This window comes from Eubalaena glacialis, chromosome 2, assembly GCF_028564815.1.
Source record: "Eubalaena glacialis isolate mEubGla1 chromosome 2, mEubGla1.1.hap2.+ XY, whole genome shotgun sequence".
Lineage (NCBI taxonomy): Eukaryota > Metazoa > Chordata > Mammalia > Artiodactyla > Balaenidae > Eubalaena > Eubalaena glacialis.
In genome coordinates, this window is record NC_083717.1 from 11,380,770 (window position 1) to 11,397,255 (window position 16,486).

The window sequence follows — 16,486 nt, forward strand, 5'->3', positions numbered from 1 at the left end:
TCTATCAGTAGACAGCCAGACCTCGGAGATATGGTGGGCTCGCTTCCAGGCCACCAAAATAAAGCGAGTATCGCAATAATGAGTCACAAATTATTTTGGTTTCCCAGTGCATATAAAAGTTATGTTTACACTATACCATGGTCTATTAAGTGTGCAATAGCATTGTCTAAAAAAACAATGTACATACCTTAATTTAAAAATACTTTATTCCTAAAAAATGCTGAGCATCATCTGACGACACAAGGTTGCCATAAACCTTCAATTTGTAAAAAGCATACTATCTGCAAAGCGCAATAAAAGGTGTGCCTATAATTACAAACATAATTTTACTTATAATATATTCATGATAGTATTTGTAATTTAGATATAAATTGTATATTTACATATGTGCACTCTTACAAACAATGCTATCAGGTTAGCTGTAAGACATTAAGTTGGTATTTTATCTTGTGATGCCAAAAGTCAGGAATGGAGTTCCCTGTTCACTTCAGTAGGTCCTTCGTCAGGTTACGTGAAACAAATACCTTGTCCCACCTGGCTTCTCATAGGTTGACGGAATATAATTTTTTTTAAAATTTATTTGGCTGTACCAGGTCTTAGTTGCGGCTTGCGGGAACTAGTTCCCTGACCAGGGATCGAACCCAGGTCCCCTGCGTTGGGAGCACGGAGTCTTAACTGCTGGACCACCAGGGAAGTCCTACAGAATATAATTTAATGCCATATGGATTATCAGACCTAGTCTGTTTTCAATATTATTCTTTTTTTCAAAGGATGCTCTTGTTTATTTATGTTTCTTAAAATAAATTTCCAATGAAAAATATTGTAACCAAGATAATTTGATTTGCAGATTATGGACGACTGGCCAGGGTACGACTTGAATTTGTTCACGTACCCACAGCACTATTACGGAGATTTGGACTATGTCCTCATCCCTCACGGCATCGTTGTGGACAGGTGAGTGTTCTTTGCCGTGTAAGTTTTGTCTAGCCCTCTCTTGTGTGAGTCAAACGGTACACTTGGGGACCCTCTTCCGGAGTCTCTTCTATATAATGGTACACAGAACTTTTATACTGCAGAGAATTTGGAATAAAATAAATCTGTGCTTTACATGAACTATTTACTGGGATATTTGTTCAGGGGAAATGGTGAGAAGGCTCTACATATGGAAGGTGTTACATCACAAGTAACAGCCTCAAAATAACAATGTCCTGTACAAACTGATGAAAATGAGGGTTGGGAAAGCGTTTATCTCACGTTTTTCACAGACTCTTAACCAGGGACAGTTAAGAGGTGACCTTTGCTTTCACAGGCCACACCCCTGAAGGCTTTTCCTGCGACTTGTGTTTATCTCAAATAAGTCATTTCTCACAGGTCGGCCAGTCTGTGCACAATTACGTTTTCAGTGGTAATGTTTTAGAAATAGAAATATTTGCAGCTTAAAAATAGCAGCACAGAACTGTTTCTCGAGTAGTGTTTCTAGTTCTTTTGGACCCGTCGACATAGATATCCTCTGGCTCCTTCCTAGCCGATTGGCTTTTCGAAAGCCAACATTTTCTCTCCTGTTCTAAGCCCCTAAGTCACCCTCATTTGTTTTTTTGGTTTTCAGAGAGCCCCCTCCAGTTCAGCCCACCACGGGCTTCAGGATTGATAGGTCCTATCCCTTTAACAAAGCTTCCTTAATGCCCCGACTCTTGCCTTTCCATGGACCTCTAATTTCTTGTACAAAGATCAAGTACTTAAGCCTTCACATTTATACGAAAAGCAAGCTTCATGGATGTCAGACTCAGAACTTGGGGTGGGAGAGGCTCTGAGAAGCAGGAGTGAACTAGACTTCGGGCTCCGCACTCTCCCCTTTTCCTTAAGCCGTTGTATTTCTGCCTCTATTTGTTTAAGCTGTTATATTCTTCTGAGTTAAAATTTAACTTGTAAAATAGATCCTCAGCCAAAGGAAAGTTTGAAAAGCGCTGGATGGTCACTATTCCCAGGATATTATCTTTCCATCAGTGCCTGTCTGTAAGCAAAAGGAAATGTCATTCTCTCACTCACATTCTAAGATTTTCCATTGGATAAGATCTGCACATTGTGTATTCTCTCAAACTATAGTATATTATTAAAATAAGGTCTAGTTTGTGGTTTCTCACAGCCTCAGGTGGCCTTCCATGGTATACAAGTTTTGATCCTTGAAAGGAAAAAAGGTTCTGTGATGAAATAAATGTAAGAAATTTGTCATCTCCCAACTTGCTAAAACCTCCGTGTTGGCAATTCGTATTAAAGATACAGATTCCTGCAAAGAAAAAGGGAGGGGTAGGGAAGAAATCTGCTTGACTTTAGCAGTTAAAGCATCTTTTTTGTGTAGTGGGTGTCTTTGTACTCAGTTCACTTCTTAATAACTCTCAGAAGCATTTTCTCGTCACACGAGTTTGGGAACCCCTGGTTTAAACAAATTCCTGCTTTTCTCATCTGAAAATTAATTTATGGCTTAAGTTAATTGCATCCTGATTTAGTACACGGTTGAATCCTGGTAAGGTTACCAGTTCCCTCTATGGAACACTTACCCAGTGAACTTGTAAAAATGCATAATCTTAAGCTTTATGTCTAGAAATTCTGATTCAGTGGTCTGGAGTGGCGTCCCAAGAATGCCCTTTCCCACCTTTAAAATGAATTTATTAAGATATAATTTACATACTACAAAAGTCACCCATTGTAGGTAAATGACTCAATGATTTTTGGTACATTTTTATGGTTAGGCAACCATCACCACCATCGTTTTACAATATTTCTATCATCACCAAAAGTTTGTTGTCAGTCTCTGCTCCTACCCCCACCATCAGGCAATCACTAATCTGATTTCTTTCTCTATAAATTTGTCTTTTCTGAGCACTTCATATAAATTAAATCATACAATATCTGATTATTGATTCATCAGTTGATGGATGTTTAGATTTCTAGTTTTTGGCTATTGTGAATAATGCTTCCATGAACATTCACGTATAAGTCTTTGAGTGGACATATCTTTTCATTTCTCTTGGAGAGGAATTCTGAGTTTCACGGTAAGTTTAAGAAACTGCCAATTATTTTCCAAAGTGGCTACACCATTTTACATTCCCACCAGCAGTGTTTGAGGGTTCCAGTTTCTCCACATACTTGCCAACATTTAGTATTGTTTGTCCTTTTAATTATAGCCATTCTAGTGGATATATAAAGGTATTTCATTGTGGTTTAAATTTGCATTTTCCTAATGATTAGTGTGCTCGTTAGCTATTCATACATCTTCTTTGGACAGATGCCTATTTAAGTCTTTTGCTAATTTTGCAGTTGGGTTGTTTCTCTTCTTATTGAGTTGTAAGAGTTCTTTATATATTCTGGACACAAGTCCTTTATCAGACATATGATTTGCAAATATTTCCCACTAGTATGTGGCTTGTCTTTTCATTTTATTATTGATATCTTTTAAGGAGAATGTTGGGTGAAGTATTCTACAAATGTCAGCCAGGTCCAGTTGGTATATGGTATTGTTCATTTCAACTATATCCTTACTGGTTTTCTGCCTTGTTGGATCTGTCAAGTGCTGAGAGAGGGGTGTTGAAGTCTCTAACTGCAATAGTGGATTCATCTACTTCTTACAGTTCTATCAGTTTTTTGATACTCTGTTGTTGGGTGCAGACGCATGAAGGACTGTTATGTCTTCCTGGAGAATTGACCTCTTTTTAATACACTAATTTCAGTCTTTATTCCTGACAATTTCTTTGCTCTGAGGTCTGCTTTGTCTGAAATTGATACAGCTACTCCAGCTTTCTTTGGATTATGTTAGCATGGTACATCTTTCTCAACCCCTTTAATCTATCTGTGTCTTCATATTTAAAATAGATTTCTGGTGGACAACATATATTAGGTTGTTTTTTTGATCCACTCTGACAGTCTCTGCCTTTAATTGGTGTATTTTGACAATTCACGTTTAAAGTGATGATTGATATACTTGGTTTAATCTCTACCATATTTGTAACTATTTCCTATTCATTGCCCTTCTTATTTTTTTAAAATAAATTTATTTATATATTTATTTATTTTTGGCTGCATTGGGTCTTCGCTGTTGCACGTGGGCTTTCTCTAGTTGCGGTGAGCGAGGGCTACTCTTCATTGTGGTGCGCAGGCTTCTCATTGCGGTGGCTTCTCTTGTTGCGGAGCACGGGCCCTAGGCACGCAGGCTTCAGTAGTTGTGGCTCGTGGGCTCTAGAGCGCAGGCTCAGTAGTTGTGGCGCACGGGCTTAGTTGCCCCGCCGGCACGTGGGATCTTCCTGGACCAGGGCTCGAACCCGTGTCCCCTGCATTGACAGGCGGATTCTTAAGCACTGCGCCACCAGGGAAACCCCTGCCCTTGTTCTTTGTTTCTTTTTTTGTCTGCCAGTCTGTGAAAACTGTCTCCCCCACAATGTGTAGCCTCTGATGATGTGCAGTTTATTTTTCTTGTTTTTCCTTTTAAGTTTTGCTCACCAGAGTTCATGCTTGTGTCTGAATAGCTTAATCTTCAGCCTAAGATTGGGTAGAGATTGTACTCAAACACCTTGAGCCACTCTTTGCTGATGAATGTGTGTGGGAGCCTGGCAAGCACATTCAAATTTCCAGCCTTTTTCAAGCCTTCCCTGGCTTTTACTTTCCACTGAGCTTTCCTGTGTCTCTGCCACACAGGCTTACGGGCTCCACCGTCCAGGGATGTGTGGTGGCCTGGGCCCACACTAGTCTCTGCAGTGCATATGCACGGCTTCCGGTCAACTTGGGATATGTGGAGAGTTTATTATGTGCCCCTCTCCCATGACTGTAACCTCCCGGAACTCTCTACTAAATCTGTGACTAGTCTGCCAGGTAGTTGCTCAAACAGGACGGCAACTTCAGGATAACGGGGCCCCTGGGCCTCCCTGTTCGCGTGCTACCAAGATGGCCTTGTTAACTGACGGTGCTCCCCATCGGGTGAGCAGTGCCCCACCCTGCTTGACTACCTGGTTGAACGGTAGAGCAGATTGGGGGCCAGGGAGAGGGGACCATTCTCAGACAAGAATACCACGGACCTGTGCTGTTTCTACCCAGTGTTCAGTGTTTTCATGAATAAATGATTCTCAGTTTGGTGCATGCCTTTGGTTGATTTCCAGAGCACTGAAATGGTTGCTTTTGACAATTTTGTCCGACTTTCTACTTTCTTTTTGTGAAGAGGATGTGTTGACCTCCTCACTGCATCATGCTGGAAACAAGTGTCCCTTTTTATAGAATATCTGGCATGCTGGGGACTTTCCTGGCGGTCCAGTGGTTAAGAGTTCGCCTTTCAATGCAGGGGGTTCAGCTTCGATCCCTGCTTGGGGAGCTAAGGTTCCACATGCCTCATGGCCAAAAAAACCAAAACATAAAACAGAAGCAGTATTGTAACAAATTCAATAAAGACTTTAAAAATGGTCCACATCAAAAAAAATCTTTAAAAAAAAAAAAAAAAAGAATATTTGGCATGCTGATGTACATGTTTTGTTGATCATATTTTGAGAAACATTACCTGAAACCATGGTTGTCATTTTATATGTATATGTATGCACATATACACACACAAATAAAAAACCTATAAAAATATATAAAGTATATATATTACATGTTTAGAACATATGTGATATAATATTTTATTTTTTCACATCATTCACTTCATCTGTTTTAAATCTAATTCAGTTTGAGGTGCCAGTGGGAATATTTTAAAAAGTGTGCACCTTAGATCCTACCTCCATTCAAGGTTTTAGTGTTGTATGGGTGTATGGGCAATGGACTTATACATATGAAACAATGAGAAAAAATACAATGACAGTTCCACATTAGGTGTTGGGTGCCAGCCCAAGGCTGCATCATTGTAGAACTTCAGGAGACACCATTCAAACTATGATCTGTGGAGACGGTGTCCACTGAGATTGTCTGGAGCACCTTTCATATAGGTAACGTGTTATCTTCATCAAATATAAGTCAAATATTATTCTTTCGATAGTTATTATGGTCTTGACTTTTCCTCCAGTCTTGTCTAACATGGTCAGGTGGGTGAGTCATTCTCCATTTCCTTTTTCTCTGCTTTAAAGGGAACGTAATATCACCACATACCATCATAGCCTTGTTAAAGCTAACAGCCAGGCTCTGTAGTGATCAAATAATAGGCTTCATGATCTTTGACATCATATTTTACACCTTAATCATATTTTGTGATGCAGAGGAGCAAAAATGTATGATTGATGATGTGGTTATCAGAAATATGTTTTGAACACTTTCTCTTTGTCCAACTTTAACAAAGCTTCTTTATTTGTAAGCTTCTGTCTCCCAAGCCCTTCTCCACATTCTCCTGCATAATCTAATATGTAGAGTACATCATGCATTTTTTGGGAAAAGAACAAAAATGCTCAGAAGTAGTCATGCTTTAATATATCTTTTAATCCCTTCTTTCAGAATTGAACGGCTGGCTAAGGATATTATGAAAGACATAGGATACTGTGACATTATGGTCCTCTGTGTACTTAAAGGAGGCTACAAGTTCTGTGCAGATCTGGTAGAACACCTTAAGAACATCAGTCGAAATTCCGATAGATTTGTCTCTATGAAGGTTGATTTCATCAGACTAAAAAGTTACAGGGTAAGTTATGATTTACTCCATTTTCATTATATGATGTTCAGAATGAACAGTGCTATAAATCAAAGAACTAATAATATTATGAAGATGAAGGATGTATTTTATTTTAATTTGCAAGATACTACAACCTGTAATTCAGATAATGTTCTTTGGGCAGGGGGAACCCTCCTATTATATTTCCCATATAGGGAAAGATGATTCAGGAATGATTCATGCTTTTTTTATGGTTATAAAGTTGGGTGGTTATTTCCTGGTGCCTAGTCTCACCAATGGCCGTGTTGAGAATGAGTGTTAAGGAAGTCCAGTGAATACAGACATGTTTCTGCTCTGGATGTCACTGTTGGCCCTGGAGACCTGTGGGAGGGTGTCCCCCCCAGAGAGGAGTGTTAGTACTTGGGTGACTGCAGTCAGGGCCCGGAGGTAGAGAAGTAAAACCTGTAGGGACAATGAGTTATCAAGAGCAATGAGACAGGAACAGGGAACCTCCACCAGTCTGTGCTGGGTTTTCTTGGCCACCACTGGATGGAATTGATAGAGATTATTCTCCAAAGACGTCTGCCCTTAGCCTTCCCCTCTTTTCTCTATGCTGTTGCCTTTTGTGATGCTTTTTTAAAATAAATAAATAAATAAATAAATAAATAAATAAATTGCAGAGCACAGGCTCTAAGGCACGCCGTCTCAGTAGTTGTGGCTCACGGGCTCTAGAGCGCAGGCTCAGTAGTTGTGGTGCACGGGCTAAGTTGCTCTGTGGCATGTGGAATCTTCCCGGACCAGGGCTCGAACCTGTGTCCCCTGCATTGGCAGGCGGATTCTTAACCACTGCGCCACCAGGGGACCCAGATAAGCTCTTTTTGATGAACTTAGAGTCGATTGACTAATCACCTAATCATGGGAGTGAATTCCTGTTATATTTACAAGTCACACCCACACGTAAGTGGAGGAGATTATACACAAAGGGTGTGTACACGATTATACACAAAGGGTGTGTACACGGGGGATAGGGATGGGAGGGCATCTTAGATTTCTGCCTACCGTTCTCTTTCTTTGACTCAGTTGCCTCAGCTTTTGAGTATCTGGCAAATTAGTTCTTATTTCTTAAGATACTCTGTATTTTCCTGATGACCTCTCAGGGCAGGATGAAGCTGGGGTTTTTTTGTTTTTGTTTTTTGTTTGTTTGTTTTTGCAGACATCTTAAACCTGATTTATTGGTTCCATCTTCTCTTAAAAATCTTTTCTCTCTTGAGGTGTCTTTCATCCTGTTTTAAGTAGCTGTGCTTCCTTCTTAGAAGACTTTTTTTTCTTTTTTACTTGACTCTGATTCTTACTGTATTTTTCCCCAGCAAACAGCTTTTTAAAAAAAATCTTTTAAAATCTTAAAAAAATTAAAGTGAGGTTTATTGAAGCATAATTTACGTGCAATAGAATTTACCTCTTTTAGTTTGCAGTTCTATGAGTTTTGACAAATGCATACGGTCATGGAAGTCACCACAATCAAGACATAGAACAGCCCTTACCACAAAAAATGCCCTTGTGTCCCTTGGTAGTTAATCCTTTCCCCAGGCCCCAGGCTCTGGCAACCACTGATATATTTTCTGTCCCTAGAGTTTTGCTCTTTGCAGAATGTTGTATAATGTAATCAAATATCATGTGGCCTTAGTAAATCTGTAAAGCTTAGCATCATTCATTTGAAATTCATCCATATTGTTTTGTGTCCCAGTAGTTCATTTCTTATTGTCAAGTAGTATTTCATTATATGGATATGCCAGTTTTAAAATCATTCATCAGCTGAAGGATGTTTGGTTTGTTCCCTTTTTGGAGTGATTATGAATAAGGCTGCTATAAATATTCACCTGCATGTGTTTGTCTGTACTTATGTCTTTGTTTCTCTTGAGTAAATTTGTCTTGAGATTCCTAGTTCATACGGGGAGTATACATAAGAAATTGCCAAACTGTTTTCCAAAGTGATTGAATAATTTTGCATCCCCACCAGTGTGTATGAGAGTTCCAGTTGCTTCACATTTTTGGCAACACTAGGTATTGTCAGGATTTCTTTATTTTCTTTGTTTTTTACCCATTCAGCTAGCTGATAGTATCTCACTGTGGTTTTAATTTGCATTTCCCCAGTGAATAATGATGTTGAGCATCCTTTCATTAAGTAATCTTTGCTTAATTCAAGGTCATGAAGATTTTATCCTCTATTTTCTTCACAAAGTTTCCTAGTTTTAAATTTAGATCTAGGTGTATGATCCGTGTTGTGTTAACTTATTAATATGGTACAGATAACGGTTTCTTTTTTTTTTTGGCAAGTGAATGTCCACTTGTTCCAAGATCATTTGATGAAAAGACTGTTCTTTTCCATTGAATTGCCTTTGATCTTTGACTGAAAATCAATTGACTGTATATGCATGGGTCTATTTCTGGGCACTCTGTTCAGTTCTGTTCATCTACGTGCTTATTTTGATTTGGTCAATACCACACTGTTTTGATTACTGTATCTGTACAGAAGTCTGGAAATCAGGTAGTATGTGTCCTCCAACTTTGTTCTTCTTCATAACTGTTCTAGCTATTCTAGTTGTTTGTCTTTCCATATAAGTTTAAAAATCATGTTGTTGATTTCTGCAGCGTAACCTGTGTTCTGCACGGGTGTATCTGAGTTACATGCTTCTTCCTGGGACGCATGTTCAGAAAATGACGGCGTTAGGATGATCTGAGGGTGGAATTTTCGGTCCTATGACGTCAAATGGTCATCCATCAGATATTTGCACAGGACCAGTTTAATGGTTGGGGGGTCTTGACTGATTTGACCTGGGCAAGACTAACTCCATGTTCCTGAAAAAACAACTGTACTATAGCAATCCATATGTCAGAGGTGTTACCTGTAGGGGGTGATGAAAGGCGTCTTGTGATATATTGTCTAAGCTACGTGAAGCTTGGAGGGTATGCAGTTTTCGAAAACAAAGCAAGCTTCGTCAGTGAAGGCAAGTTACAGGATGTTATTTATTAAGCAAGTTATAGTTTAAGGGATCTAACTGATGACTGCCCTTGGTTTCACTATTATATATGGTAAGTTTTTCTTTGAATTTCAATTTCTAGTTGCCTATTGCCAGTATATAGAAATACTAATGATTTTGTGTATCAAATACTATGACTTTTCAAAACTCTCTTATTAGTTTGAATAGCTTTTTTGTAGATACTTTTGGATTTTTCTATGAACGCAATCATTTCTTCTGTGAATAGAGATGGTTTTCCTTCTTTCTTTCTAATTTGTGTATTTATTTCTTTTTATTGCTTTATTGCACTGGCTTGGACTTCCTGTACAATTCTGAATAGAAATAGTGAAGGAAAACATTCTTGCCTTGCTCTCAGTCAGTGTGATATTAACTGTTGCATCCTCAAATTTTTGATGTATTGTTTTCATTTTCATTCAGCTCAAACTATTTTCACATTTCCTCTGTGACTTTCTCTTTCACTCATGGATTATTTCTTGTTTAATTTCCAAATATTTGGGGATTTTCCAGAGATAGTTCTATACGATTTCTAGTTTAATTCTGTTGCAGAAAGGATACTTTGTATGATTTCAATTCTTTTAAAGTTTTTGAGTCTTGTTTTATGGTCCAGAATACATCAATCTTGCTGAAACTAAAAGCATTAGGATCCATGTGAGATTAAACAATGTTGCTCTCACTGTCCATTTCTCTAAACATCCTCTATTTCATCAATGTTTTAACCTAGAGGCACACATTCTAACACTTATTATCTCATGTTTATGTGATACTAGTTCTGAACAGGCATTTGCATTTGTATAGCTCCAAGACTACTGTGATATTTTCAAGTCACCGTACTTTTTTCCCTGAAGATAGGGCTGTCGGGACGCCTGCCCAGGGCTCTGATGAAGGAGGAAGGCAATAGTAGACTTTATTTACTATTTAGTTTTGGCCGCGTTGGGTCTTTGTTGCTGCACGCTGTCTTTCTCTAGTTGTGGCGAGCGGGAGCTACTCTTCGTTGCGGTGCGCGGGCTTCTCATTGCGGTGGCTTCTCTCGTTGCAGAGCACGGGCTCTAGAGCACAGGCTCAGTAGTTGTGGCTCGCAGGCTCAGTAGTTGTGGCACGTGAGCTCGGTAGTTGTGGTTCGCGGGCTCTAGAGCGCAGGCTCAGTAGTTGTGGCGCACGGGCTCAGTTGCTCCGCGGCATGTGGGATCTTCCCAGACCAGGGCTTGAACCCGTGTCCCCGGCATTGGCAGGCAGATTCTTAACCACTGCGCCACCAGTGAAGCCCTAGACTTTCAATCTTTACCACCAGCGTCCATTCTCACACACAGCGCATTTTAGTGTTTGTCCCACCCTTAAATCCTGTAGGAGCCAAGGATAATTGTGCTGTCTCTTCTCTTCCCTTCTTACAAAATGTCCTTCCTCTTGTCCATCACCAAGGTGACACAGATCATCTCCTGAGAGATGACCTCACGTAAAAGCCTAGCTGCTCACTCAGAGCCAGCTTTTCCCCTGATTAAATTCCTCAGAAATGGATGGAAAGCCATATTCATAGACCAGGCTACGAAGTGAACAGCCCAGCTCTCTGCTCATAGAGCGTAAGCTGTCCTCATCCAGAGGTAAATTCATTGCCCTCAGGTTAGTCTTGAGCTGACCATCCCTTTACACACTTGAGCTCTTTCAACATTCCCGAGGACAGAGACCTATTAAGACACCACCAAATAAGGGGAGCAGGGCTAGCTCATTTTCCTCTGGGGGTGTCTGGTGCTCCCCGTACCTCCAAACCGACTCATCGGGAGCAGACATCTTGAAGACATCTTAGCAGAAACAGTGGCCACTAAGGTGTTCTCTTCATTCCTTTAGAAATTTCTAGAGGGCAGTCAGGACTCTGTGGGCTGTTGTGACTGCTGGTCAGAAGCATCATGTAGTTTTACTCCCTCCTATCCTTCGGCTCTGTGATTCTTTTTAATTTTTTTTTTTTTTTTTTTTTTTGAGGAAAAAAGTTGGAAGTTCAGTTTACTGAGAGGCAGTGTGTCTCCTGGTCACAGCCATCAGCATTCATAGTTCACTTTAGGGGCTCTTTTCCCAGGAGGGGTCCCAGTTGTTTGACGCCCTCCACTGTTTACTAAGGGACCTTCCTGAGGGATGGATGGTCCAGATATCTCAAGGCTCTAGGCAATTTGACTTGTCTTTGTTTTGTATTAAACTTCCCGTAAGACATGAAGTGAATTTGCATGAATGATAACCATCTAGATGAAGATTACTTAGAAATTAGCATTAGGCTAATTCATTGGAGAGCATGGCCTCACATACTCCTGTTCTTTAAATGAAATGAGAGGCACTGGCAGCCTGGATTCCTGAACATTTCAAGTTTTCCTTCCTCCTTCCCTCCGTTCTTTTTTCCTTCCGTCCTTCTTTCTGTCTTTTCACTAGCGTTCATTTAGCATTTGCTAGATGAATTCATTATCTCAGTTAATCCTGAGTGTAACTCTGCCGGGTATCTCTCATCTCTTCTTTTATTGATGAAGAAAAAGAGGCTTAGAGAGGTTAATTAACTCACCTAAGGTCACACAGCCAATAAATAGTAGAGATAGCACCAGAGCCCAAACCCATCTGTCTCTCAAGCCTGTGCCCTTTGCAACATATCACATTTCCCACAGTTTTTTCTAAGGTTTTCCACAAAATTTTACTGTTTCACAAGATATTAATATGTTTGCTAACATTTATAAAGGAGTTATTTTTTTTCCTAAAATATATGTAAGACAAATATTAAGTTCATATATACAATTATTATCATTATGCAATAATTTGCCTTTAAGAAACGGTGACCTTACTTGAGAAAATCTGGAAGTTGCGTGAAGAAAGAACTTATTACATGTATTACACCCCGTATGCCCACAAATGGCTATACTTTGTAGCTTGTCTTATAAGATCAACAAAACTAGTGAAAGTATTCAGTGTTCATTTTATTTAACAAAGAATCAAATATCAATTATTTCTCATAAAAATTTTTTTGTCTACGGAGCCTAATTTTTCAGCTGATCTAATAATCCAAAGATAACACTACATTACATGAGCACCTGTTTGTGTTACACCATTATGTTACACATTTTAAAGATATTTTCTTTTTCTCAAAGTAATACGTTCAAGTAGGTTAACAACCCAAACAAAGAATTTGATTGTGGTAGTTTTATGGAATAAACAACTTGAAAATCCTCTTGCTGCAGACATCTAAAAATGCTAGGTGAATATAATAACTTTAAAAAAGGCTTTTATATGCTTACTGGAGCTCACAAGAAGGTAGGGAATATCCAAGGGGCAGAAATGAAGATCTGAGAATCAGCGCGTAAGTGTGAACTGGGAGCTCCCAGGAGGCAGGGTTGGGAGTTGTCTCAATAATCTGACTTTAACCCCCATGGAGAGGCAGATGGTAAAGCCTTGGACCCATATAAAATGGGAAGTTAGATGAGACCCTCATGCAAAGCCAGTGCCTTCAAAGGTATATGCCCTTGCTGAAAAGAAATCCATCCTTTAGTAATGGAAGACCCTAACAAACTAGCTTGTCCTTCTTGGCCTGGGCTGGAGTGGGAAAGTGAAATATCCTGTGGGAACTTTTAAACAGGAGTCTGTACCACATGTGAGTTTGAGGTTTTCGTTTACTTTACCTGCATCATCTGGGAAATTCCAACCAGAGAATTTAATATTAAAATTGGTCTCAGGCCACAATACTCCTAAATTCCCTGGTAGAAGCAAGTGGAAAACCTCTCTGGAGGGAATATCTCAACCTAGGCAGGATTCCACAGATAAGCCTCACTTAACCTGAGCTCACACACCCAAAGCACAACAGATGCATAGAAACAATCTACCATAGGCCAGATCGGCTGGCAAAGTAAATAACAAAAATAGGTAAACAAGCCATGTGAAAGAGAATATAGCATAATTGTACTTAACATGACTAAAGGCATAAATTAAAGGATTTGAAGGAAAGATAAGACAACATGAGAAGAAAAAATAACAGAACTTTTGGCAGGGAAATTATAGAATGTCTAGCAAGGAAAAAGATACTAATTGAATGGATAAGAAAGTAACTTGAATGATAAACAGCAGATTGAATGTTGTTATGAGTATGAATTTTGAACTGGAAGATAGATCTGAAAAAACTATCTAGAAGGTAGCATGGATAGAGATGGAATATAAGAAAGAGAGGATGGGAGACATGAAAAACTGAGTGAGAAGATCAAAAATGTGTCACCTAGGAATTCCATATGGAAAGACTAGAGAGAATTGAGGAGAGGCAATTTTTGATAAGATAATGCCTAATCATATTCTAGAGCTGACAGGAGACGCGAATATTCAGATTCAGGAAGCACGGTGACACCACATGTAGACACATCCTGGTGAAACTGAAAGGCAAAACCCCAGAGTCAAAGAATAGATTGTAAAAGTAACTGGGGAGAAAAGGAAAATTGCCTTTAAAGGAATTACCACTATCCTGTCAACAGACTTCTCAAGGGCAACAGCAGAAATCAGAAGTTGTGGAGTAGTATCATCATTTTGAGAGAAAATAACTGTTAACTTAGATTTTCATTCCCAGCTGATCTTGAACTCAAGCGTGAGTGCCAGATAAAGACTTCAGTAGTAATATTCTAGAAGAGTTTCCCGATAACAGATGCTGACTGAAAACATCTCCTAATTTATTTTAGTATATTTAGGGTATATTTTAGTAAAAAGGAAATTGAACCCAAATGAATAAATGTGATGCAAAGAGATTGACAAGCATGTAGGTAAATCAACAAAGTTTTGATTGGTTCAAATAATTGATGAAACAATAACACTATAACCCATTTTGGTGGTAAAACAAAGTGGAATTTAAAAAGACCAGAATAATAGCACTCTAAGGTTGTATATGGTTTAGGAGAAGCATCGAGAGGTTGATGATTTACAAAATTTCAGTTAGGTATGCCTGTTAAAAATTTAAGTGTAACACTGAAAGAATAAGAATACTATGTATATTATGTATAACTTTCCAGCAAATAGAAAGGACGAGAAAGAATAAAGAAAACTCCAAACTTGACTGATTCAATAGTAGACAGAAAATGAGAAACAATTAGGTAATATTGTTATACCCATTTTACAGATGAGGAAACTGAGACCTGAGCTGTTAAGTAATATGTCCAAGGCCAAACAGCTTGTAAGTGGAGGACTAATATTCAAACCCAAGTTCAACTTCAGAGCCCGAGATTGTGACCACTAAAACATACTGTGGGGGGCTTCCCTGGTGGCGCAGTGGTTGAGAGTCTGCCTGCTAATGCGGGGGACACGGGTTCGAGCCCTGGTCTGGGAAGATCCCACATGCTGCAGAGCGGCTGGGCCCGTGAGCCACAACTGCTGAGCCCGGGCGTCTGGAGCCTGTGCTCCGCAACAAGAGAGGCCGCGACAGTGAGAGGCCTGCGCACCGCGATGAAGAGTGGCCCCCGCTTGCCACAACTGGAGAAAGCCCTTGCACAGAAACGAAGACCCAACGCAGCCAAAAATAAATAAATAAAACAAACAAACAAACAAAAAAAACCAACCTTCTGTGGGCTTGTTACCACAATTTAAAAAAAAAAAAAAAAACATACTGTGAATCTAGAGATGTGTTGATGTGTTGAGATGTATTAGGCTAAAAGGAGGGAAATTTCACCAAACATATCAGCATAATTTTTTCCCGAGGTTTATTTTAATATTTACCTTACTAGGTTAAGCCAGCTCCTGTAATTGCTAGAAGAATGACAGTGTCCATAAATAGACAATTAACTGCTTATTTTTCTGAAATGTCTTATATTAGATATTAATAAACTACGAAGACGTACCCTCCAAAAAAATGAATAATAAATATTCACAGCTGGTTTTCTTGTAAATGATGGGAAGCTATGATTTTCTTTTCATCTTTGCCCCCTACACTATGGAGATTTTCCAAAAGATAAGAACATTCCCTACACCTGCTTTCTCTCTGGATTCACTTAGAGCTGTTGCTCTTGGGAAGCCAGATCTAGCAGAGTTTCAAAGGAACCTTGAGCACCAAGCTGCCTACCAACTCTGGAGTGTATAGAGACTTGAAGCAAAAAGAAACAAGCATCATTCAGCTACCAGTTGAGCTCCCCAGTTTAGTGTGTTCTAAGGAAGCTCTGTAAGGGTAGGGGTGGGAAAACTTTTGGAATATCTGTCCTAAGGGGCTTGGGAGTAGAGAAACGAGAGGATTTGAGAGAAGTGGGATGGAGTATTAGTAGGTGCCAGCAAGTTACTTCTCAGCCAGCTTTTTTGTCCGTGGATGTATTGTTTGCCAAGTGTTTTTCCTTTATTCCCTCTGAAATGTTGCCTTGATTTAAAGCTTCGTTAATTTGTGTGCAAGCCCATGTGAGGATAAAGTGTATTTCAGGAAGCTATACTCTGATTTCTTTGTTTTCCACCAATTTGGTTAACTAACCTGTGAGCAAAGTAAAATCTTCATCAAACTTCAAGTCTTTACAAACTGAGACTTTAATTTTAGGCAAGTTGTTGTTGTCCTGGATCCCTCCCCCATGCTGCTTGCACATGCCCTGCTTGTATTCATTAATAATTCCTGTGTGTTGGCAGCGCCAAGGGAAAGCTTTTTGGAGATAAAATGGAATCCAGAGTGTGGCTGCAGTGGGACTGAAACATTTGCCATGCAGGGCATGTGGGCCCCTGGGGAAGCTGGCACCTTTATTAAAGAGGCTCATTAGAGCAAAGAGTTGGCCACAGACCTATTCCCATGAAGGAAGGGGAAAGCCAAAATACATTTCTTCTCTCTCATTCCCAGAGTTCAGAACAAAGGCTTTAAGTCAGTCCTTTATCATCC

At 39.5% G+C, this 16,486-nt stretch overlaps 1 protein-coding gene across 2 annotated transcripts in view; it reads left to right on the forward strand.

The window, feature by feature from the left end:
* PRTFDC1 (phosphoribosyl transferase domain containing 1) overlaps positions 1 to 16,486 on the forward strand; it is a 92,254-nt gene that overhangs the window by 7,033 nt on the left and 68,735 nt on the right. For both annotated transcript variants that reach the window (XM_061178572.1, XM_061178578.1), the window contains exons 2-3: positions 848 to 954; positions 6,460 to 6,643. In XM_061178572.1, coding sequence (XP_061034555.1) covers positions 848 to 954; positions 6,460 to 6,643 — 291 coding nt within the window. The remainder of the gene's footprint in view (positions 1 to 847; positions 955 to 6,459; positions 6,644 to 16,486) is intronic.